The sequence below is a fragment of the Monodelphis domestica genome, chromosome 1 (genome assembly GCF_027887165.1).
Source record: "Monodelphis domestica isolate mMonDom1 chromosome 1, mMonDom1.pri, whole genome shotgun sequence".
NCBI lineage: Eukaryota > Metazoa > Chordata > Mammalia > Didelphimorphia > Didelphidae > Monodelphis > Monodelphis domestica.
Genome location: NC_077227.1, coordinates 468,426,357 through 468,451,342, shown reverse-complemented (window position 1 = coordinate 468,451,342; position 24,986 = coordinate 468,426,357). Strand labels below are relative to the sequence as shown.

At 41.9% G+C, this 24,986-nt stretch overlaps 1 protein-coding gene across 3 annotated transcripts in view; it reads left to right on the top strand.

The window, feature by feature from the left end:
• SARDH (sarcosine dehydrogenase) overlaps positions 1-24,986 on the top strand; it is a 150,576-nt gene that overhangs the window by 19,869 nt on the left and 105,721 nt on the right. For all 3 annotated transcript variants that reach the window (XM_001371871.3, XM_007475250.3, XM_056812662.1), the window contains 4 exons: positions 7,669-7,773; positions 8,512-8,641; positions 13,298-13,384; positions 14,362-14,452. In XM_001371871.3, coding sequence (XP_001371908.2) covers positions 7,669-7,773; positions 8,512-8,641; positions 13,298-13,384; positions 14,362-14,452 — 413 coding nt within the window. The remainder of the gene's footprint in view (positions 1-7,668; positions 7,774-8,511; positions 8,642-13,297; positions 13,385-14,361; positions 14,453-24,986) is intronic.

Sequence of the window (24,986 nt, the reverse complement as noted above, 5' to 3'; positions counted from 1 at the left end):
AGCATGGGCTCTTCTCTCATTTGGCCACCAGAGGTCGCTCTTAGGCTACGTTTGGCCAGCATTGGCCTGAAACACTTCTGTAGGCAAGGATGCACCAGGACAGAACTTTTTTTTTTTTTAAACCCTTACCCTCTGTCTTAGTAACAACTCTAAGACAGAAGGGCAAAGGCTAGGCAATTGGATTTGAGTGACTTGCCTAGGGTCACACAACTAGGAAATGTTTGAGGTCAAATTTGAACCCAGGACCTCCCAACCTAGTGCTCTATCCGCTGTGCCACCTAATTGCTCCAAGGCAGACCTTTAAGACACATCACAAGGAAGAGACAACTAGGACTGATGGAAAGACATTAGAGGGAGGCAATCATTGACTAAATATCAGTTTTCATGGCATCTTTTTTTTTTTTAAACCCATACCTTCTGGCTTAGAAGCAATATGAAGTATCAGTTCCAAGGCAGAAGAGCAATAAGGGCTGGGTATTTGGGGTTAAGTGACTAGCTCAAGATCACACAGCTAGGAAGAGTCTGAGACAAGATTTGAACCCAGGACCTCCCATCTTTAGGTCTGGTTGTCTATCTACTGAGCCACCTCACTGCCCCTTCCTTGTGCCTTTTTATGTTTTCCATCTACAATGTATTTTTCATAAGCCTCATACAGTTAGCTTTAGGAAGCGTGTGAGTGAATATTACCCCTGACATCTAGAATTGATGTCAGTTAGGCCTCAGCACTGCCCTGTTCAGAAATAAATTGGGCTATCTTGTTAAGCGGTAAGTTTTTTGTTGGTGTTTCTGCTCTTCTCATAGTGATGAGATGACCATTTGTTAGGGATGCTGTTGAGGATATTCATATTGCAGGTAAGGGTTAGAGGAGAGGTCTTTGAGGTCCCTTCCAACTCTGAGGAGATGTGAATTTTTGCCGGGGGGTCCTGGAGTGGAACAAGGGGGCCACTGGAATTCCAAATGTTTTAAGGGGGTTTTCAGTTTCTCTTCTCACTCTCATCACTGCATTGTTGGGCTTGATTCTGAGTGTGGCACAGGGCTTCTTTGACCTGTGAATAAGCATTATTGTAGGACCTGTTCAATCTTTCCTTGGCCAAAGGTAGTGGAGGGAAAGATTGTGTAGAAGAGATTAAACAAGTAATGGAAGCTAGGCCAGTTTTTGTCTTCAAAGAGAGCGCAGGGGTTAAGAGGACTAGACATTCTCATTTGAGGGAGAAAGGCCTGCTGTTCTCTGAGTGAATCAGACTATGTGTGAAGCACTACGTCCAGTTCTGGGCACTATGTTTTAGGAAAGATATTTACAAGTTGGAGCATGTCTTGAGGAAGATGACAAGGTTGGAGACTAGGTCATATGAAGGAAGGAAGGAATAAAGGGAGGAAGGAAGGAGGGAAGAGAGGAAGGAATAAAAGGAAGTAGGGAAGAGAGGAAGGAAAGAAGGAAGAAATGTAAGGGAGAAAGAAGGAAGAGAGGGATAAAGGAAAGGAGGGAGGGAGGAAAAGAGAGAGGAAGGAAGGAAAGGGAGGAAGAGAGGGAGGGAGAAGGAAGGAAATAAGCATTTTATTTATTTTTTAAAGTATTTTTTCCATGGTTACATGATTCATTTTCTCTCCCTCCCTTCTTCCCTTCCCCCTTCCAGAACTGACAAGCAATTCTGCTGGATTATACATGTATTATCACTCGATGCCTATTTCTGTATTATTCATTTTTATAATAATCTTTTAAAACCAAAACTCCAAATCACATACCTGTATAAATAAGCGATAGATCTCATGTTTTTCTTCTTCAGGAAATAAGCATTTTTAAGTGTCTACTATGTGCCAGGCAAAACTCATTTGAAAGAATTGGGGACATTTAGCCTGAAGAACAGGAAAATTAAGAAGGGAGGAGGCATATTATCAAATATTTGGATTGCTGTCATGAGAGAAATTAGATTTGTTCAGATTAGTCCACAGAGGGGCAGATCTAGGATGATTAGAGATAGAAGGAACCTATTAATCCCGAGTACAGTTTGTTAGTCCTTATTTGTAACTTTTTATCTTTCCCATTAGATTTTAAGTTCCTTTGGGACAGGTTCAATATCTTGTCTCTTTTTTTTTTGTCCTTAATACTTAGCAGACACTTAATAGTAGACTTAGTGGCTGCTTAATACATGTTTCTTGACTGATTGAAGGCCATCTAAGTCAACTCCATCATTTTATTTAGCTATTGGTGGAAGTTTCTAGAAACTGAGAGAAAAAGCTTCATTATAGCCAGAGCAAAATATATGTCCCTGTCTGGCTTCTTATCTTCAAGTCTTCAAGTGGAGAGGCTGGATGACCTCTGACCCCTTCTCCAAGACATTACCAGAAGGAATTCTTGTGGTGCTGGTGACACTAAATGAACTCTAAGATCCCTTGCAACAAATTTTGTGATTCTGTCTCTTGTCCCAGCAAATGCAAGAGGAAGGATTGATTCAATCCTAGGTCTTTTCTCTTCTCTTCTCCTTTCTTTAAAATGTCTTGCATTATTTCACAAATTCCAATTTTTATTCAACAAATCATCTGTGGTGAATAACAGTTTTTGAAGCTATAGGGGGATAACCTAGGAACATTCGGTCAGTCAATAAGCATTTATTACCCACTTACTATCTACTGGATACTGCAATAAGTGCTGGAGATAGAAAGAAAAAGAAAAAAAAAACACCCCTGGCCCTCCAGGTGTTTACATTCTAATGGCAGAGACAACATGTTTAAAAACATGGGGATTTAGGCTGTTTGGGGCTGAAATTGAGATCCCTGGACTGAAACTCCCTGATATATTTCTCCTAAAGCCACAGCCGCAGGACTTAGTTTGGATCTAGGGAAAAGATTAAGAAACAGCTAGGTCGGGGCAGCTAGGGGACTCAGTGAATTGAGAGTAGTCCCAGAGACCAGAGATTCTAGGTTCAAATCTAGGCTCAGACACTTTCTAGCTGTGTGACTCTGAGCAAGTCATGCAACCCCAATTGCCTAGCCCTTACCTCTCTTCTGCCTTAGAACCAATACACTGTATTTATTTTAAGACAGAAGGTAAGAGTTTAAGAAAGAAAGAGAGAGAAAAAGAAAGAAAAACAGAAAAAAGGAAGGAAGGAAGGAAGGAACAGAAACAGAAAAAAGAAAGAGAAAGAAAGAATTGGTTTATTGAATAGAGTACTGAACTTAGAGTTAAAAGACTTGAGTTCAGATACTACCTCAGATACTTATTAGCTATGTGACTCTGAACAAGTCATTTAACATTAATTTTCTCATGTATAAAACTAGGGACAATAATAGCACTCATCTCTCAGGGTTGCTGTGAGAACCAAATGACATAATATTTGTAAAGCATTTTGTAAACCTTAAAGCACTATATAAGTGTTAGGTATTGTTATTGGGAGCTAACCATTGAATTCCCATCCTCTCTTGACCCTTTACTATTAGTGTGACTGCAATGATGGAAGATGTCCGAAGCCTCTCCTGAGGTTCCATTCACCAAAACAAACAGAAACCAAACTATTTTATAGGAGTATATGGTGCTTATTTACTATTGTTCACAGAGGGGGCGAGGGAGTTGCCCACCATACCCATGCCAGGCTGTCTAATGGGAAAAGCCCTCTAGGCTCCATCTGGGGATGTTTACTGGCAGGCTGCCCTGGCAGGTGGTAGGCATAGCCAATCATACATTCTGTCTGCTCCCCATCTGGACCTCCCAGAAAGTAGAACCTGGGGCAACAAGGCTGGTAAGAGAGGCTATTAGCAACCAGCCAAGCACCTCTTGTTTATCTCTAACTTCTTCTCCATCTGGGTGGGCAGAGCAGTGTAGAGGCTTAAATAAGGCCAATTCTAGATCTCGAACAATAGAAATCCAGCCCACCCACTTCCTAAAGTTAACTCTATGGGGCTAATTGGAAATAAACCATTGAGGGAACACACATGAAAGATGCAAGGAATGCATATACCAATCAGCTCCGTTAGCCTTTCAACTTCTCATTTGCTCCTGAGAAGTAAGATAGCATCCCTGGTAGGTCGAGACAATGATAACGTTGCCTAAAATATGAGTTAAGACTGAATCACTACATTGATTAAGAGAAGCATTTTGTTTTTTAGAGGGCAAAGGCAGTGGGAAGTTTTTTAAAATGTACTAGTGTCTGGACTTACCAGGGATGCTATCCTCCAGAGCAAGCTAGACAACAAAGCACCCTGGAATTAGAAGCATTCCTTTGGCATCCTCATGAGTCTGTCTAAGTTCTGGGGAGGTAGGGAAAAGAGTGTATTGTTTTAGGGGGTAGCTGGGTGGCTCAGTGGATTGAGAGCCATGGAAATTGAGAGCCATAGAAATGGTAGATCCTGAGTTCAAATCTGACCTCAGGCACTTCATAGTTGTGTGACCCTGGTCAAGTCACTTAAATCCCATTGCCTAGCCCTTATAACTCTTCTGCCTCAGAACCAATACATGAACAGAAGGTTAAGGTTAAAAAAAACCCCCAAACATTATTTATTATTATTTTATTTTTAGTGTGTGCTATTAGGCTCAACACTATGATAGACACTAGTAGGTGACTAGACAGACAAGAGAAATCATTGTCATTTGCCCTCAGGAAGCTTACTGTACATAGAGGTGGGAGTATATAATCAATGAAGTTCCTTTCAGCTCTAACAAATTATGGTTTCAGGTACTGACACTAAAAAATAGATATAAAGCCTTGTTCCTGTTCTCAAAGAACTCACTATGTAGTTGAGAAATGTGGTCATGACCACAGAAAAATAAATGAATGAGAGTACAATCTACAAAGCACCATGCTAAGGACAGGAGAAACAAGACAGTCCCTGCTCTCAAAGGAGCTTATTCTGAAGGAGATGACATATGTGGAAGGTTTCAGCTGAAAGCGTCCTTAGGGTGTAGCAGCAAAGTAGATATTAACACTTCTTTATTGTCATTTTCACTGACAAAATAATTTGTTTCTAATTTTACAATAACATTGGATCTTTGGTGCCAAGAGCTTTTCTTTCTGGGTCTTCTATAGAAGTGGTGATAGTACCCGCAAGAGCATTTATTGGGTGGCACCTTCCCAGGGGCTTGCTTCCCAGGGTGATGCCTGAAGGCACTGGACATAAGCATTACTACTCCCAAGGCTCTTGGATTCAGAGTGTTGGGCTTTCTCTGAAGGGAGATGGTGGTCAACGGAGGATGACAGTGGTGGTTTGATTTAGTTGGCAAAAGTGCCTTCCTGTCTCTCCCTTAGGCTACCTTTCTGCTTCAACTGGGCTGGCTTCCCTGCTCTGTGTATGTGATTCAAGGCAGTGGGTGTAAGAAAAAACCCAAGAGATGAAGCTAGAAGAAGTCTGAGGAACAAGAGGTAGTTGTAAGCTAGGAAGGGATCATGGAGGAGGCAGGATCTGTCTGAAGAATTGGTTGGTACTCTTCTGCCTTGGAACCAATACACAGTATTGACTCTAAGATGGAAGGCAAGGGTTTAAAAAAAAAAGAAATGGTTGGGTTTGATGAGTAAGAGAGAAGAGGGCAGGACATTCCATGCTTTGGGATAAGGGTTGAAAAATGTAAAAAACAGGAAGTTTGGGAGAAATGGAGAAGAAATAGCAAAAAGAGAAGAGAAAACAAGGAGGGACCTCCCAGAGTGGGGAGATAATCAGAGTGATTTAGAGGCAGAGGCACAATGCCTGGCCTAGAGCTGACTCGGAACCTGATGGCTGATTGGGGCAGCAGGAAACTGGGAATGCCCAGGAGAAAGTAGCCTTTTTTATCTTGGATAGCAAACTTAGGGGGCAATTAAGGGGAAGAGGCAGGGAGGCTCAGAGGTGCAGCCCTACTTGTAACAGAGACAGGTTCTCATTGGATGAGTTCAGTTCCATAAATATTTATTAAGTGCCAACTATGTATAATGTACTGTGCAAGGTACACAAGGGTAAAAATAAAAGTCCTTGCCTTTGAGGAGCTTACATTCACTGGGGCCAAGGACACAAATAAGTAAATTCTAAGTAGATACAAAGTAATTTCAAGAGGAATCGAGTATTAACAACTAGAGAATGAATCAATGAACCAATGAATATTTATTATATACTTACTATGTACCCAAGAACTGTGCTAGTCCCTGGGGAATAGTCCCTTGCTCTCAGGGGATTGCTATTCTGTTAGGAAAACAAAACGTGTGTGTATATATACACACATATATGTACGTATGAATAACATATAAAAGTTGGGATAAGGTTAATTGACCTACCCATCAAGGCACCCCCCTCCCTTCAAAGTAAATGATAAGTACTTGCCAAATTAATTTCAATTGTTGGTCTTAGACTAAATAAGAAAAATGGAATTGGAATGACATTGCCAGGAATCAAAACTGGGCCTAGGAAACTCGTCTATGCCACAATTAGGAAGCAGAGCAGGGAATCATTTCGGAGATTGGAGAAAACATGGTGATTCCATAAAACCTTTGAGGAGGGGCCGCTGGAGGGAAAGAAAAGGGCCTGGAGTAATTTCCACTCCTCATAGCTAGAAGTGTTTTTCCCCATGAATGAAATTCCTATTAGGCAGGGCATAGTTTCTTTAATGAGCTCCTTGTCTGTCCTTCTGTCCCAATGTACACATTGCTGCCAGCAGAAGGGATTAGCCAGTTCAGAATCCCCATGCTTAGCTTACCACTAACTTCCTATATCAATGCAATTGAAGAGAAGAGAACAAGGGAGTTGTTACTGCCAGTTAAATACCAATTGTGATCTTGCCAAGGTGGGACTCAGGTGAGATTATAAGGAATTCTGGGAAATACCAAGGACTTCTGGGGATTAAGTCTAGGGTTCAAAATCTCCATTTTTATAGGACCAATACATAGAATTTATTCTAAAATGGAAGGTAAGGGTTTTTTTTTTTTAAGCCTCTGACCAAAATTGCTTGATTTCACTTATTTTAAGGGATATGAGATGACTTGGTCAAGTAAATCCATCAATCCTATACTTACATATATAAAATAAGTGCAAGGCAAGTTTTTCAGAGAAGTCATCAGTAGCTATGAAATGAGAAAAAGCTTCATGTAGAAAGAAAAACAGATTCTGAGAGGAGGAGGAGGAAGTCAACACCAAATGCATATGAAGTGGGAAGAAGAGAGAAGAGCCAGTGTAAAGAGACAGAATTCAAATCAGGGATCCATAAAGGCTTCATGCTAAGAGGGAAGCTAGGGATGGATTAGAGCAGCTAGTAGTGGAGAGGGTAAAGCACTAGGCCTGGAATCAGGAAGACTCATCTTTGGCCTCAGATGCTTACTGGTTGTGTGACCTTGGGCAAATCATTTAACCCCATGTTTTCTCATCTGTAAAATGAGCTAGAGAAGGAAATGACAAACCACTGTAGTATGTTTGCTGAGAAACCCTAAATTGGGACATGAAGAGTTGACTGAACCACAACAAAGGAAGATTGAAATAGAGGGGCAGGGAGAGGGAGACAGAGAAGGAGGGAAAGAGAGAGAGAGAGACAGACAGACAGAGACAGAGAGAGACAGACAGAGAGACAGAGAAAGACAGAGACAAAGAGACATACAGAGAGAGGGAAACGATAGGATTTGCATGCATGCATCTCGTGTATATTACTTCCTTTTCCCTTTTCCTTCTTTCCTTCTAGGCCAATAAGCCTCTTCCCATTAAAAAACATTTATTTATTTGTAGAACATGCCCAATGTCCGGGATCATGATGCCTCTGTCTATCTCCGCCTCCAAGGAGATGCCCTCTCTGTGGGAGGTTATGAGTCCAACCCAATTTTCTGGGACAAGGTGAGTGGTACCCTGGTCAGAATGGCATAGGGAGCAAAAAATAGAAACTATTTGAGGCAGGAGACACCAGATCCTGAGCCCCTTTTCAGCGAGATTAGGAATTACTGAGAATTTACTATCAGTTTTAAACTCCTGCCCTAACACTTGCAAGCTGTGAACTTGAAACTAGCTCTCCAGTAGGGGAAGCAGGTTGTACTGAGCTATACACACACACTCTTGACTTCGTAAGAAAAGGCACACTCTTGTGAGGTGGCCAGTGAAGGACTGCTATCTCTGTATGGGGAATAGAAAAACTTCATGAGATGGTCAAACCCATTACCTAAACCTAATTAGTGAAACTGGGAATAGATCTGTGAATTCCTTGGATTCCTGGTGAGGAAAGTCCCTCTGCTGATGCAGTTCGCCACCTTCTCTGCAATTGATATTCAGAGCGTTACCTAGATCAGCAAAGTTCAGTGACTTATGTGAGGTCACACAGCCTGTAGGTCTCAGAAGAGGGACTTGAAACCAGGCTAGCTTTCTGCTCATTGTAGTATACCACATTATCTTTAAATTCTGAAGTAACCCAACCTAAAGCATGAGACAGAGGAGGCTCAAAGAACAGCACCTGGGCTGGGATCTTCCTGTAGCCGCTGGCTTCAGCCCCACTTTCTCTAGTTAGTTGTGATGGTGACTTCTCCTTTAACTTCAACCCTCCCTTTTTTAGTCCCTGTTCCAAGATTCATCTTGTTTCTGCAGGTATCTGATAAGTTTGCCTTTGGACTCTTTGATCTGGACTGGGATGTGTTTACCCAGCACATTGAAGGTGCCATAAACCGAGTCCCAGTATTGGAGAAAACAGGGATCAAATCTACTGTCTGTGGCCCTGGTAAGTAGAACTGTCTCCCTAAGTGGGATTAGCCTTGAAGTCAAGGTTTTTCCCACCTGGGTACCCTTGGTTGAATCATGTGGCCACTCTATGTCTCAGTTTCCTCATCTGTAAAGTGAATAATAATCATCCCTCCTTTGCCCAAGTCCCAAAGTTATTATGAGAGTGAAATGAGATAATAGACCTAAAATAACTTAAAAAAAAAACAACAAAACAAAGTTGGTTACAAATATGAGAAAGTTAGGGTTATTCTTCTCCAGGCAGGGACAGAAGCTGTTTCTCTCTGGGGTCTGCATCCATGTCTAAGTAGCAACAGAGACCCAAGAGAGCACCAAGAACAGCTCTGAATAGAGGTGGGGTTTTTTTTTCCCCTCCAAGTGTTCCTGCGCCCTGATTCACCTTCTTTCTTTGGCCTCTGGGGAAAACTGAAGGAACTGGAAACAGACGTGGGATGTAAACAGAATGAGCTCAGCTCCTAAAATATTCCCACCTTGAATTTATTTATAGCACCTTTTTCTCTCCCCTATTTCCCCTCCCCCATCTGCCCCCAGCATTCACGTGGATCACGTCACTGAGGTGGGTCAGAGCAGGGAAACTCTTCCCATTTTACAAGGGAAGAAACTGAGGCTAAGTGATTTCTCCAAAGTAAGTGACTCAGGTCTGTGTTAATTAAGAGAGAAGCTTTTCAAACAGAGGGAAGCTGGGTCTGCTGCTCCTTAGAGTAGTAGGAGCATAGGACTTAAAACAAAGGGGTTTCAGAGATCTAGACTTCTCCAATTTACCCAGGAGGAAACTGAGGCTCAAGGAGACAAATGACTTAACTGAATTTACATAGATGGTAACAGAAGTTGTAATTTGAACACCGATCCTCTGTGACTTTAAATCTTAAATCTGTGCCATGCTGCATTATAATAAAAGCAATAGCTTGACACAGAGCTTACATGTATTGCTAACAAACATTATCTCATTGCATCCTCATGACAATCTTGGGAAGTAAGGGCTATTTATTATCCCTATTTTTTCACATAGGGAAACTGAGGCAGGCAGTGGTGAAATAATTTGCCCAACTAATAAAGTTGTCTGAGATTAGATTTTAACCCAGGGTTTTCTAAATCCATCTTGTATACTTTCTACCACATCATCAAACTACCTGTCCAAGGCCCTTGCTTTTCCTTTTCAGAAAACTTCTGTATCTTTTATATGCATCATTTGGTAAACTAAAAAAAGCTCTGATAGATGTGTTAGGCTCTCTTCCTTTGCTTTCATTTTTCTTTTCTACTTCTATGATTTCATTTGATAATGCTAATAATTTTGAGAAGTGAGTAGGGAAGGTGTTTTTATCCCCATTTTACAGAAGAGTAAACTAAGGCCCATAGAGAAACTTACTGGAGGTTGCTCTAGCTCATAGAGCCAAGGTCTGAACTATACCCTAAGGTCTCTTTCTTCAAACTGGAGTGGTCCATCCCCCCTCCCCCATGTCCCTTCCTTTGCCAGCAACTGGAGAATCTAGACTGGCAGCCGTGGCTACAAGACAGGAGAATAAATAGACACCAAATCTCTAGGCTGTTTTTCAGCTTTAATCCATTAGGCTAATAAAGAAGTATTTATCTGAAATTCAGGACACACTTTCCCAGTAGACATATTAAAAGAAACATACACATGAAATACCAGCTTGAAATTGTGGTATGTAGGGAAAAAAATGACTGATTTAGCCCTGAAACCTCCCCAGGCTTGTGTGGGATTGGAAGTGAAAAAAAAGAAGTGTTTAAAATAATACTTTAGGTGGAATGAATAACCCATAAACTTAAAAAAAAATTAATTAGAAGGGAGTCTCACCTTGCATCTTAGAGCCCTGTTTTATGAGGGTGGGGGCAGCATGGAGGGAGGAAAGATTTTTTTCTTTTTAAATTTTTATTTAGAATATAATAAGCAATTTTCCATGGTTACATGATTCATAATCCCCCCTTCCCCGCTCTCTCCTTCCTCCTTCCCAAAGCTGACAAGCAGTTCCACTGGGTTATACATGTATCATTGTTCAAAACATATTTTTATGTTATTCATATTTCCAATAGAGTGATCTTTTATTGCCAATACCCCTAATCATATCCCCATCGAACCGTGTGATCGATCATATATTTTTCTTCTGCATTTCTGCTCCCACAATTCTTTCTCTGGATGTGGATATGGTTTTTTCTCATATGTCCTTCAGAATTGTCCTGGATCATTGCATTGCTGCTAGTAGAGAAGTCCATTACATTCAATGGTGCCACAGTGTATCAGTCTCTGTGTATAATGTTCACCTGGTTCTGCTCCTCTCACTCTGCATCAATTCCTGGAGGTCATTCCAGTTCACATGGAATTCTTCCAGTTCATTGTTTCTTTGAGCATAATAGTATTCTATCACCAACATATACCACAATTTGTTCAGCCTTTCTCCAATTGAAGGGCATCCCCTCATTTTCCAATTTTTGGCCACCACAAAGGGCGCAGCTATGAATATTCTTGTACAAGTCTTTTTCCTTATTATCTCTTTGGAGTACAAATCTAGCAGTGCTATAGCTGAGTCAAAGGGCAGGCAGTCTTTTATTGCCCTTTGGGCACAGTTCCAAATTGTGAGGAAAGATTTTCTTTCTGATTTTTTCAGTTGTGGTTGATGGCCTCTTTTAGAAATAATTGCCTCTGTGTGCCAGAAAAGACAAACACTATGGAGCAAATGTTGGCACACAGGAGATAAGAGGGAAGCACGGTTCCTTCAGAGGAGCCCAAGTTTTTTGGAAGCACAAACATCCTGGTCTTTGTGATTCTAGGATCATAGGACACAGACCTAGCACGATTATATGCCATGATACATTCCCCTTTAGAACTTAGAGCTGGAAGAGAACAAAGAACAAAAACAGTGAAATATAGAATATGGAATTTGAAGGGTCAGGCTGTCTGAAAAGTAAGCTAATTATGAGTCAATGGCATAATATGGTGGCCAAAAAATGCTAATGCAATCTGAGGCTGAATTAAGAGAGGTATGGCTTCCAGGAATGAGAACGTGATTATCCTACTGCATTCTGCACCATTTTTCAGTTCTGGAAAGCACCTTGTAGAAAGAAATGAATCAGCTGGTGAGCACTCAAAGGGAGGAAATCTGGATGGTGAAGGAACTCAAGGTGGTTCCACTTGAGGATCAGCTGAGACGAATGGGCCAGAAGAAACAAGTTGGAGCAGGGGAGGAGATGAGATAGTTTTAAAAGTATTCTAAGGGTTAATATGTAGAAGGTGGATTTGTTTGGTAGCAAAGTGATCAAGCAAAGAGAGGGGCTGAATCTGAAGTCAAGAAGACTTGAGTTTAAATCCTGCCTTTCATTTATTCATTCAATAAACATTTTTAAGTGTCTACTATGTGCCAGGCACTGTACTAAGCTCTGAGGGAGGGTACACAAAAAGAGGCAAAAGACAGTCTCTGCTCTCAAGGAGCTTACTATCTAATAGAAGAGACAATATACAAACAAATTTATACAATGCAAGACTGTATAAAGGATAAATAGCAAATAATCAAAAGAGAAAAAAGCACTGGAATTAAAGGGGTTAGAGAAAGTTTTCTGTAGAAGGTGGGATTTTAGGAAAGACTTAAGGTAAGACAGAGAGGTCAGAAAGAGAGCATTTCAGGCATGGGAGGCAGCCAGAGAAAATGTCTAGAGCTTAGAGAAAGTGTCTTGTTCATGGAACATCTTCCATGAGGCCAGTGTTGCTGGATGGAAGGATACAGTACATGTTATGATCTGTGTGACCTTGCACAAGTCACTTAACCTCAATTTCCTCATCTATAAAATGCAGATAACAACAGCACTATCTTACAGGTCTGTTGTGAGAATCAGATGAAATAATACTTCTCCTTTGCAAAACTTAAAATGCTAGCACTTGTTCTTATCAAGCTTGACCAAACAGGGCAGAATCAGAATCAATGAAGAGAAGTTGTTTTGTTTTTTAAAAATCTTTATTTTCTGTCTTAGAATCAATACTGTGTATTGGTTCCAAGGCAGGAAATCAGTAAAGGCTAGGCAATGGGGGTTAAGTGACTTGCCCACGGTCACACAGCTAGGAAGTGGCTAAGGCCAGATTTGAACCTAGGACCTCCCATCTCTAGGTCTGGCTCTCTATTCAATAAATTTCCAGTAGAAGGAGGCTTTTAAATAAGAAAATTTAGGTTTGACATAAGGACAAGCTTCTTATATTCTTATAAGAATGAGCTGTCCAAAGAAATGAAATGGGTTGCCTTGGAGGGGCATTGATTCCCCTGAATGGAATTTCCCAACCCAGCGTAGATTGGTTGATGATTCAACAATTGTGTTAGTGAAAGGGATTCTTCTCCAGGTAGAGGCTGGACTAGAAGGCCTTCCTTCTAAGGGTGACTCAATGATCCCATGAACATCAATGTGGAATAGGATCACCTAATCCAATTACCTTATTTTATAGAACTAAAGTTCCCCCCACCTCCAACCCTGGGAAAATGACTTCAACACCCTCAAGGTAGAGAGCAGATTAGGATTGGGAATTCAGGGATTTTAGTTTTGTTTGATTATAGTGCTCCTGGGGTGGTTGGTCTCTTCTGACCTACATGCAGATTGATTCATCTTGAAGGAGACTCAGTCCTTTCCTCTCTTACAGAATCCTTTACAGCTGACCATAAACCCCTAATGGGGGAGGCACCTGAGCTTCGGGGGTTCTTTCTTGGCTGTGGCTTCAACAGTGCAGGTAAGGCTTTAGATCCTTGTTATAATAATGCATAAATAATTGCAATGTTCTCCTCTCAAACACTTTTGGGAAGCAGGTATTATTGCCCCCATTTTATATCCCTATTTTCTAAACTTTTTATTATTCAATTATGTCTAATTCTTTGTGACTGCGTGGATCATAGCATGCTGATCCTTCTGTCCTCCATTATCCCTTGAAGTCTATCCAAATTCATGTTCATTGTTTCCATGACATATGTGTCCATTCATTTCTCCTCTTGTCTTCAATTGTTTCCAACACCAAAGTCCTCTTTTGATGTCTCATTCTTTCAGGAAGCTCATAGGCTATGGTAGGTGCTACCAAGATAGGAAGCCTTCTGAGGCAGCTAGAGGCTTGTCTCTTAATCTTTCCATGCCTCTATTTCCTCATATGTAAAATGAGGGAATTGGATAAAGTCTTGAAATTCTTTACACTTTAAACCTATGACCCTGGGAATGCAGATGGACAGATATTTTTTCTCTCCCTAATTTTCCTTGACCCATTTCCTTTTCTTTTTTTAAACCCTTACCAAGTCTGTTTTAATTTAAGTTCTAAAACAGAAGAGGAGCAAAGGCTAGGCATTCAGGGTTAAATGACTTGCCCAGGGTTACACAGCTAGGAAGAGTCTTTGGCCAGTTTAATTCAGGTCATCCTAATTTGAGGCCTGATGCTCTATCCATTGTGCTACCTAGCTGCCCCCCCACCACATCCCCTTTTCTGCAGGAAGTGATATCTCTGGGCAAAGTAGGCTTTCTCATTAAGAAAAGTTCCCCAGAGAACATGTGGTTTAAGTTTGGGAAGCTTTACTAACCTAGGAATCTAACACTATAGACTATCTTGGAGATAAGAGCAGGGGCAGCCCAAGAAGGTAGCCCAGAGATGAACTAGATGGGATGTGGCAAATGGTGCTGGGCAAGATGAGAAAGACAATATGAGCACACTGCTTCCCTTTTGTTCAGGAATGATGCTAGGAGGTGGCTGTGGAAAGGAGCTTGCTCACTGGATCATCCATGGTCGCCCAGAGAAAGACATGTATGGCTATGATATCAGGCAAGTGTCTTCCTTCCCTCCTTTCTGCCATTACTTCTTTCTGTTCTATACACCATTCAATAGGGAGCTTGAGTTGTGTTCTGCTAGAATTTAGCCAATTCACTTTAATAAACACTTACTATCTAGCTACTGGTCAGTTGGAACCCATGATCACCATGATGATGGTGATGATAATGATAATGTTGATGATGATGACAATGATAATGACAATTGTTATTTAACATTTATTGATACAGTGGAGAGCATTCTTTTATGGATAAGGAAAATAAGTTCTAGACACTCCTTTTTAAAAAAACCTTCAATCTTGAAATCAGTACTGTATTTTGGAAGACATACGAGTGGTAAGGGCTAGGTTAAGTGACTTGTCCAGAGTCACACAGCTAGGAAGTGTCTGAGGCTAGATTTGAACTCATGACCTCCTATCTCTGTGCCTGACTCTGTAGCCACTGAGCCACCTGGCTGCCCTCTAGACACTACATTTTGAGCATTAACAAAATGCAATCATCGGAAAACAAGACAAGGTGAATCATAATTGTAAACAAAACATGCTTAAAAAAACCCTTACCTTTGGTCTTAGAATCAATACTGTGTATTGGTTTTATGTGAAAACTTTTTTATGAAGAACAGTTCATACAAATACAAAGAAGTAGGAGAAGGCAGGACAAGATCAGGGAAGAGCCAGCCCAATTTAACTAGAACTGAGAGCATGTGAAGGGGAAGGGAAAGGTAGCCAAGAGCAAAAGAGGTAGGCTGGAAAAGTAGGCAGGAGTAAGACTGCAGAGGATCTTAAATGCTGGGCCAGGGAGTTAATATTTCCTCTCAGAGGCAATGGGAGACATGGGAAAGTTTTGAGAAGATAAATGCTAGGGTCAAACCTATGCATTAGAAAGATTAGTTGGGCAGTTGTTTGAAAAGATGGATTAGAAGAGGTAGTTAAGTAGCACAGTGGATCGAGCACCAGGCCTAGAGTTGGGATGACCTGGGTTCAAATTTAGCCTTAGTCATTTCCTAGTTGTATGATCCTGGGCAAGTCACTTAACTCAGTTTACCTAGCCTTTAGCCTTTAGTCTTAGAGTTGTTATGAAAACAGAAAGTAAGGACTTTTAAAAAATTAAAAGAAAGAAAAGAAAAAACCAGAGAATGAAGAGTCTAGAGGCTAGGAAAATAATTTGGAGACTATTATAACAACCCAGGTCAGATATGACAAAAGTCTGAATCACTAAGGTAGTATAGTATGAGTAGAGAAGAGCAAACAGGTAAGATGAGGGCTATTGGATCTACTGCAGAGGGGAAAATGGCTTCTCCTAATATCACATTGGGGGGCAGAGAGTGGAGTAAAGATGGAAGGGGAACTGGCTAGAGAATCATAGGATGGATAATAAAGTGTGACTCTGGATAAGTCATGGATTTTCCTGGTCTTCAGTTTTCTCATCTGTAAAATGAGAGGTGTGGCTATGATTCCATGGTTCTATGCTCAAAGGTGGAAAAGACCTTAGAAGTTTATTTAGTCCAATTATTTAAAAAAATGAAGAAACTGAGGTCCTAGGAGGTGAGGTGATTTCCCCCAAGACCTCCCAGGTACAGTGGTAAAGGACTGTATGGGAAAAAATAAATTGATGCAAACCCATACTCCTTTTCTCTTTTTACTTCCAGCTAAAGAGGGAAAGAAGTTTTTTCTTTGGAAAATGGATTATAATTGGGTCCTGATGGAAGAGATTTGTATTCCCCACTTACCTAGGTCAGGGTGCTAACAGGGCTGGTGGGTACATTGGAAACCAGTCAGGACCCAGGTGTCTGGGTCCTGGGGGCATGGGTGCTGAACTTCTCATGGGGTGATACACTAGCTGGCTGTCTTACCTCTCTGGGAAAAGCCAAATCAATTACACTTAATAGTCTTAATTAGTTTACGTATTTGGTTTATCTCATTGCCTTCATTATTGCAAACAGCATCCCTTAGACAAAAGGGATTGAAGTGACAGCCAGGCCAGGGTAATTAGATTGGCCCATGATGTTCAATCAAGGCTCTGCCTAATCCCCTAAATTGATAGCAGGGATGACTGGTCCAATTGAAGCAGCATCTCTTAAGTAGCCTGTCCCCACCTTCCATCCCTCCCCTAGAACGGCTGGGATGGTGATCTGATTATGTACATGTCCTTTAGGAAGAGGAGTTTGCCCCTCATTGCCCCCTGCCCCCGCCCCCCCCCAACTGATGGAGACAGAAAAAAGTCTGGCAAACAGGGTGCCTTTGTGCTCCTACCCTCAACCTTCTATCACAGAGTAAGAGGAACTCACAGCACAAGCTGCAATCTGCCAGCAGGGGGCTGTCTGAGGACGGTGGCGTCCTGACCTATGAAGGAGAAGCCAGTCTTCTTGGAACACCAGGAACAGATCTGTGCAGTTAAAGATGACGCAGGGTCATCCTTGCCTGCGGTGGCAGGTCACAGAATGTCAGGGGAACACAAAGTACAAATTAAAGGGAGCTGGAATGGCCCCTGGAACCAGAACGAGAGAACTCCTAATAATAACAATAACTAGTATTTATACAGCTCTTTAAATATTCTCTCTCATCCTCACAACTCTGGGAGACAGATGTGCCCCAGGCCACTCAACTAACAAATGAGAGATGCTGAATTTGAATTCAGGTTTTCTTGAACCCAGGTCCACTCCTCTAACTCTTGAGCCACCGAGCTTCCTTGGAAGCTAGGGTACAGAATGTTGGCCTCCGAAGGGCTCTTAGACCACAGAACATGGAGTATGGGCTCTTCTTTGGCACATAGGACTTGGAATGTTAGATTCCAAAGAGACTTTACAACAGAACAGCCGAGCTGGAATGGCCCTCGGAGCCCAGAACATAGAACGCCGAAGCTTAGGACAAAGTACCAGTTCTAAGGTTTTATAAAGCCCTTTTCTCCCAACAAACCACTGAGGTAGGTGAAACACAGAATGCTAGAGCTGGGAAGACGACCTTAGAGATTGCTGAGTATAAAAATGTCATTTACCAGATGGGGAAATCAGTGCAGAGGCCCAGAGAGGGGCGTGGGGGGATCTGCCCCAGGTCAGACAGTGGGAAAGCTCCGACTAGACACGGTCTGGCTGGGTCACCCTAAACTCCCACCCCACACCCCCTCCAAAACACACATCCTTGGAGCCAGGACCAATATTGGGCCCAGCAGCTCCACCCAGCCTCTTTAAGAACACCCCCACATCAGGAGTTCTCCTCTATCCTCAAACAGCTCCCTTTCTTTCCCACACTGAAATATTTACATGCCAACGTTTTAGGAGAATAAAATATTTAAACCTGTCTTGTAGCTGCGGGGGAAGCAGCTGCTACTGCTCGAAACTGGGTGTCCTGGACTACGATTATTGAATCTCAATAGGATTAGGACTCCAGCCTCAGAGGGCCCTTCATACAGTCCTGTGACCCTAATGGCCCCCAAAGCACCGGGACAGCAGCCCTGGACGCTGGTCCAACTGCCTGTTTCTCAGAGCTCCTGCTTCTGTCTCCTTTCTCACAATCCACTGAGAGCCTCCACTCTCATCCCCCCAAGCCCAAGCCACTCATACTTAGAAAGAAATCTGTAGCACCTTTCATCCTATGCTCAGGAGCCCTGCAAACATTAATACCAGCTGTCTGTGCTTGGGAGCTTTCATCAACTAATTATATCTTTTATCTCCTGATGCTTATTGTCTTAAAAATTTCTTTTTAAAGGAAAATGAAGCTCTATTCACAGCCTGGCTTTTCTTAGCAAATAGTGCCTCTCTCAAAATCCAGATCTCACCCTCTTCGGAACCGTAGCTCCCACAGATGGTGAGCCTATCCAAAATTCTATAATCTGGGCAGAGGTCATGGACACCCAGTGGCTAGTTTCTTGCCTAGATCTATGTAGAGAGGGGCAAGGGAGTTTCCCAAGCTGGTAGCCCATTCTAGAGCAGAATTTTCTGCTATAGAGAGTGGCATTAGATGTCTTTTTGAAAAGGGCAGAATTTGAGCTGGAAAAGACCACAGAGATCTACAGAGTCTAGCTCTCTCATTTTACATATGAGGAAACTGAGACCCAGGGAAGTTAAGGTCACACTGTACCCAGATATTAGGACTCCAGAAGTCTCTGCCATTTCTATCATAGCCCAATACCCAATCCAACCCTTTAATTTTATAGATGAAGAAATCGAGGATCAGAGAGGTTAAGTTGCCTAAGGTCACATAGGGAGTTAAAAAGAGATTCAGTATTAAAATCAATTCTACTATAAAATTGATGATCTACAATGCAGTGTGGGATTATGGAAAGGGGGCTATATATATATATGGGTTCAGAGGAACTGGGATCAAATTTCAGTTTTGCTACTTAACTACCCATATCTGACTGTGGACAAGTCATTTAATTTCTCTTTTAAACCCTTTCCTTCTGCCTTGAAATCAGTACTAAGTAATCGGTTCCAAGATAGAAGAGTGAGCGGGGCTATGAAATTGGTGTTAAGTGACTTGCCCAGGATAGCAAGGCTAGGAAGTGTCTGAGGGCAGATTTGAATCCAGGACCTCCTGACTCTAGGCCTGGTCTCTATTCAATGAGCCCTGCAGTTTATATTCTTAGAGATGCCTAGAATTCTAAAAGGGAAAGTGAATTGTTCAGGATTCCCCAGTCATTAGGTGTTAGAAGCAGAGTTTGAGACCTGAGCTTATGGCCAGATCTCTATCAACTAACTACTCCAGGCTACATCACCCACCTTGTTTTTTTTTTTAAATGAAAAAGCAATATTCCAGCCTACCTTCCTTCCTCTTTGTCATCCCCCACTTCCCATCCCCTTTGGTCCACTAGGATTCAGACTGTTCTAGCTTATGGTGATCTTGAGGGTTGTGGCTTTCATTTAGAGGAGGCTGATAAGGGAGGTGGCTAGAGTTCCTTTCCTCCGCTCCCTGTGCTGAATAGACACATTCCTTCCAGGGGCTCTGTCTTTCAGGGATGAAAACCTGGCTAGCCAATTTAGAATTCTTTGCTTTTTATTTCTGTCTCAGTCTGTGGGAGAATTAGGTACTCAATAAGTAAATACAGAGCATGCCAAGTATGTGCAGAATTCTCCCTCTTTTTGCACATTCTGTTGTTTTAGCTAGTCCACAAAAGTGACTGTTGTACTCCCCAAGTTATTCTGTAAGTTCCCTGAGGGCAGGAACAATGTCTTCTCCTTCCTTCTCATAGAGTTTCTGGTGTGCATTTTAGGACAGTTGTTGACAAGGCAGAGCATGCCCAGTAGAGAATGACTAGGATGATAAGAAGATGGAGAGACCTTTCAACATGAAGATTAGTTGAAAAAAAATTGGGGGTGTTTAGCATTGGGAAGAGAAGACTTAGGGGCTATTTATAAATAGTTGGGAGGATGCTGTTTGGAAGAGGTTTTCTTGGAGGGCAAAGCTAGGAGCAATATGTGGAAGTTGTAGATAGGCATTTTCATCTATGTATGGAAAAATCTTCCCTAAAGTAAAACTATCCCAAAGTAGGATAGGCTACAGTATGAAGTAGTGAGTTTCCTGACCCTGGGGGTCTTCTAGGAGAGGCTGGAGAGCCACTTGTCAGGGTTATTCTATTCTGCTTCCTAGATTTCTGAAATTCTAGGATTCCTTACCTCCTAGCCCAGAGAACATGATTGAGAACACAGCAGGAGCTCTTGATCCTTTGAATTTAGGGACCCTGAGAGTAAGCATCAAGAAAGCACCTTGATTCCCCCCTCAAAAATATACATCACACTTCCTACTGCTGGCTACTGCTGGTCCAAATCCTTTTAATAAGTGACTAAGGTAGAAAAAGAGACCTATAGATCATTAGGGTTAAGAGATGACTTTAGAGGTCATCTAGACCAAAAGATACTTGAGCGGGAACACACACCTGACATCTATTGTAGTCGGGGGGCAAGCAGGGAGGATGAGCATCTCTGATGGGAGGGCTTGCTGAGCCCTTTTCAGAGCTGCTTACTCACCTTAGGTGTCCACTTGTCACACTACTCTCAACTGTGGCTACAAGAAACTGTAGCATGCACAGGGGCCACAGCCTGGGAAAACCATCTCAGTAAATGGGCTGAGGCAGGTTAGGGGTAACTGTCAGGTCTCACAAATGTTGGCGAGTTAGAGGGTGTTTATCCCAAGCGTGCAAAGATTTCTGGGGCAATAATGGGCAGATGAGAACAATTTGTTCAAATGGCCATGAAGGCGGCTGAAACAGGTGCTCTAGGGTGCTATGAGCAGGGTCAGACATGAGAGATGCCAAGATCATCCACTGCATCCGGGGCCATCACCTGGCTTTTGTCTTGCCACTGGTCTTGGATGACTCTGGAAGAGAGAGTGAGGTTGATGACTTTGTGCAACTCTGCCTCACTTCAATCTAATCATTCACAAGTCAAGACATCGCCCTGGGAAATGTCATTGGTCCTCTTCGAAAAAGGACAAACAGCAAGATAGTAGGCTTTATGGCACAATGGATAGAATGCTATCTTGAGGTCAGAAAACCTGGGTTTGAATCTTACTTCAGACACTTACTAGCTGTATAACCTTGGGCAAGTTAAACTCTCAACCCTCAGTTTCCTTATTTGTAAAAATGAGGATTACAATCATAGCCCTTACCTCCCAGGATTATTGCAAGGATCAAATGACATAATATATGTATAGATTTTGTAAACCTAAAAACGCTTTCTAAATGTTAACTATTATTATTATGAATGTAATTATGCTACTATATAAGTGTTAGCTATCCAGCCTTAATTTAGGGATCTCCAAGTGAGAGAAAATTCCTGCCTTCCCAAGATTGTCCATTATATTTTGGCACAGTTCTAATGAGAAAGATTTGCCTTATACTTCTCCTTTATAGGACCAAGCAAGACAAGTCTAATTCTTTTTGTAGAGGTGAATCCTTCAGCTACCAGAAGACAACTGAATAAATTATTCAGTAGCCATTTATTAAGCTCAGAAGGCAATTGTGGTTGGGGCTCTGGAGGAATCAAATATATGACAATCCCCACCCTTAACAGGTTTACAATCCAGGTTGTAAGGACATGCATGTGAAATAACGGTTCCAGACATTGTCCCAAAGGATGGGACAGATTTTTCAGTTTGGGAACAATATCTCTGAAAATTCTTTTTAAACCCTTACCTTCCATCTTGGAGTCAATATTGTGTATTGGCTCCAAGGCAGAAGAGCAGTAAGGGTTAGGCAATGGGGGTCAAGTGACTTGCCCAGGGTCACACAGCTGGGAAGTGTCTGAGGCCACATTTGAACCCAGGACCTCCCATCTCTAGGCCTGGCTCTCAATCCACTGAGTCACCCAGCTGCCCCCTAAACATTTTTTAAAAATCACATTTCTCTATAAGGAAAAAGAACTTTGAGCATGCATTTAAAAAAAGAATCCTTACCTTCTGTCTTAGAATCAATACTAAGTATTGTTTCCAAGGCAGAAGAGCAGTAAGGCAATGAGGGTTAAGTGACCTTGGACAAATCACTTATCCCTATTTCCTTAACAACCTTAGAGTTGTTACTAAGTCAGAAATAAGGAAGGGTTGTTTTTTATTTTATTTTTTTTTTAAAGAAAAGAGGTTCACTTGACAGGGTCCTGTGAAGTTAAGGTCCCACAAGTCCTAAGCAAATAGCACAGCTGGAATTTGAACCTAGGGAATCTGACTCAGTTCATACATCAAGTTCAGAGGACAGTGAATAGATGACTCTGCTTGGGACAGAGATGTCCTATTGGAGAGCATCCCAGCAGAGCCCCTAGAAGGGCTACTGAGATCTTTTCCCTCACATGGCTTGTGCCAAGTGATTTGATTTTAGCCTTAGCAACTATGCGCACATCTGGCTCCAGGCAGATTGGTCTATTGAGAAAACCAGACCGGCAAGCTGTTAGATGGTATTAACAGCTTGGCAGGTACCAGTCCTGTTCTAAATGAGCTCTCAGGAACTGTTCTCACTCCCAGTAAAGACTGGAGGGCCACAGGAGGGGACAGAACAGCCTTATGGTAACACTTAGCTGGCCACAAGAAGGATGATGGCACTACCCAGGGCCCTGTTAGCTTCCTGTGTAATAACATGGGATTAGTCACCAATTAGAGTCAGTCACAGCTGAAGCCCCTCAAATCTCTGGATAGCAATGATGCCGGCATGCAATTGCAAAAAAACAGCATCTATGAGCCCGAGAGCCATGGAAACCATCGGTTACCCAGGCAATGCTAACCCAAGCCCTGCGGGCAGGGATGAGAAGTTTGAATTTTGAAACCTTTCCCTGAGACTTTGAATTGATGCTCTGGAAGAAGAAGAATTTTTAAAAACTGCTCTCCATGCAGAGACGCAGCATGAAACACTTTAGACAGAACTCATTTTATACCCATGGTCACTTTAAGAATTATGGAACTTGGAAGGAACCTCAAGAGGTCATCAGCCATGACTCTGTAGGGAACCATTTCAGTCAAATGAGGATGGATCCTTGGTGATTCCTGGTGCATTCCCCAAAGTCATTCATATTCTGTTCATTATGATGGTAAAGGGCACAGAAACTTCCTTGCCCCATAAATGATTATTTGAAAGAATTGGGTTTATTTAATCCAAAGATGAAAACAAAGGGTAGCATAGGATCATGGCACTGCAAACCTTAGAGAAAACCTCATAATAACTATCTTCAACTGTTTGAAAGGTTATAGAAAAAATATATAGTGAGATACAGAAAAAGGAATACTTATTCTCCTTAGCTCCAGAGGGCAGAACTTGGAACAATGGGGGGAAGTTACAGAGAGGCAGATTTTGGCCCAGTAGAAAAGAAAGCTGCCTCAGAAAATCCAAAATATAATGGACTCTTATAGGAGGTAGTGGGTTTCCCATGAAAGGATCTTAAATTTAGAGCTGGATTGGATAACAGAAGTCATAATGTCTAACCCCACCCTCATTTTCAAATAAGGAAATGGAGGCCCAACAGGTAAGTGCCCAGAGCCACACAGTTAGTAAAACATCTGAGTCAGGATTCAGACCCAGATCTTCCAAACATCAAGTCCTGTGCTATATCCTTTCTACCATATGTTCTCTCAATGGAAATCTCTAAGTAAAAACTGGATGACCACTTGTGAGGAATATTGTTGGTTGATTATTGTCCTTCATATTTGAAGATGACCAAAATGACATCAAGTGATGTCCTGTGACTGGAGCATACATTGGATTTAAACAGGTGAGAGTTGCACAGTCATTGGCCTCACTATCTCTTCTAGAGCCATTGAAGTCCAATGGCAAGACAAAAGTCAGGATGTCTAGTGATGACTTGGGATGTCTAATCAAGCTCTAAGTGCTCCTCAGAGCCCACTTCTACTACCTTCATGGCCATTGGAACAAATTGTTCTCATTTGTCCCTTCTGCCAGAGGACATCTTCATATGCCTGGGGTATACCCTTAACTCACCAATGGGTTATCCAGTTTGACTGGGGTGTGGCTGCACCACATACTACAGCTTCTAGGAGCTGCAGGCAAGAACTGGGTGACAAGTGGACATCAAAGGTAGACGAACAGCCCTGAAAAGCATTCAGCAAGTCCTCACACCAGAGGCACTAGTCTTCCCTGAACACACCATATGCCTTGAGGGATATCGAAGAAAAGACTCAATTCTATTCAAACATAGGTTTGGCCAAATGACTTCTAGGATCCCTTTGAAGACTCCATGACTTACATTACAAATTCTAATGTCCAGGAAACCCCAAACAAAATTGACATATGGTCAAGAATTATCTTTTCAGTGATGGCTGACATAGAAATAACCTGTTCTAGGATCCTTTCTCAGTTTTCTTCTTGCTGTTCCCCTTGATTTGAAGTTCCTTTAGCTTGTACTTGTATATATTTTCCCTCTAACATCTAGTGCAGGATTGAGCCCACAGGTGACCCTCAAGTAACTCAGTGATTCTCAGCAGAAGCCAACATTAGGCTTAAATAGTGGGAAAAACTATAGAGCAGGAATCATGAGACCTGGGTTCTGAATTGCTATCCAACTTTCAACAAAGTATTTGCCCTCTCTGGATTTTAGTTTCCATTTATAAAATGGGAGGGTTAGAGAAGGTAGGGTAGGTGGGTGGTATACTGGATAGAGTACTGGGCCAGGGATTCAGGAAGACCTGAGTTCAAATGCAATCTGAGACATGTATGACCCATGGCAAGTCACTTAACCCTCTTTGCCTCAGTTTTCTCATTTGTAAAATGAGCTGGAATGCTCTAGTGTCTTTGCCAAGAAATCCCACAATGGGGGTATGAAGTCAGACATAACTGAAAACTGAACAACAAGAGAAGATATCTCTCAACCTTTCTTCTAGCTCAGACATTCTACATTCTATAATCTAACATTTTATGTTCTAAGGCTACTTGGAGAGCTAACAATCTAAGTCCTAACCCTCAGTTTTCTAAGTCCATGCTTGAAACTTTTGTGGAATCTTAGATTTAGATAAAGGAAAATACCTTCTAGATCCTCCATTGCAACTCTCTCTCTCCCCACTAATTTTACAGATGAGGCAACTGAACTCAGAGAAGTTAAG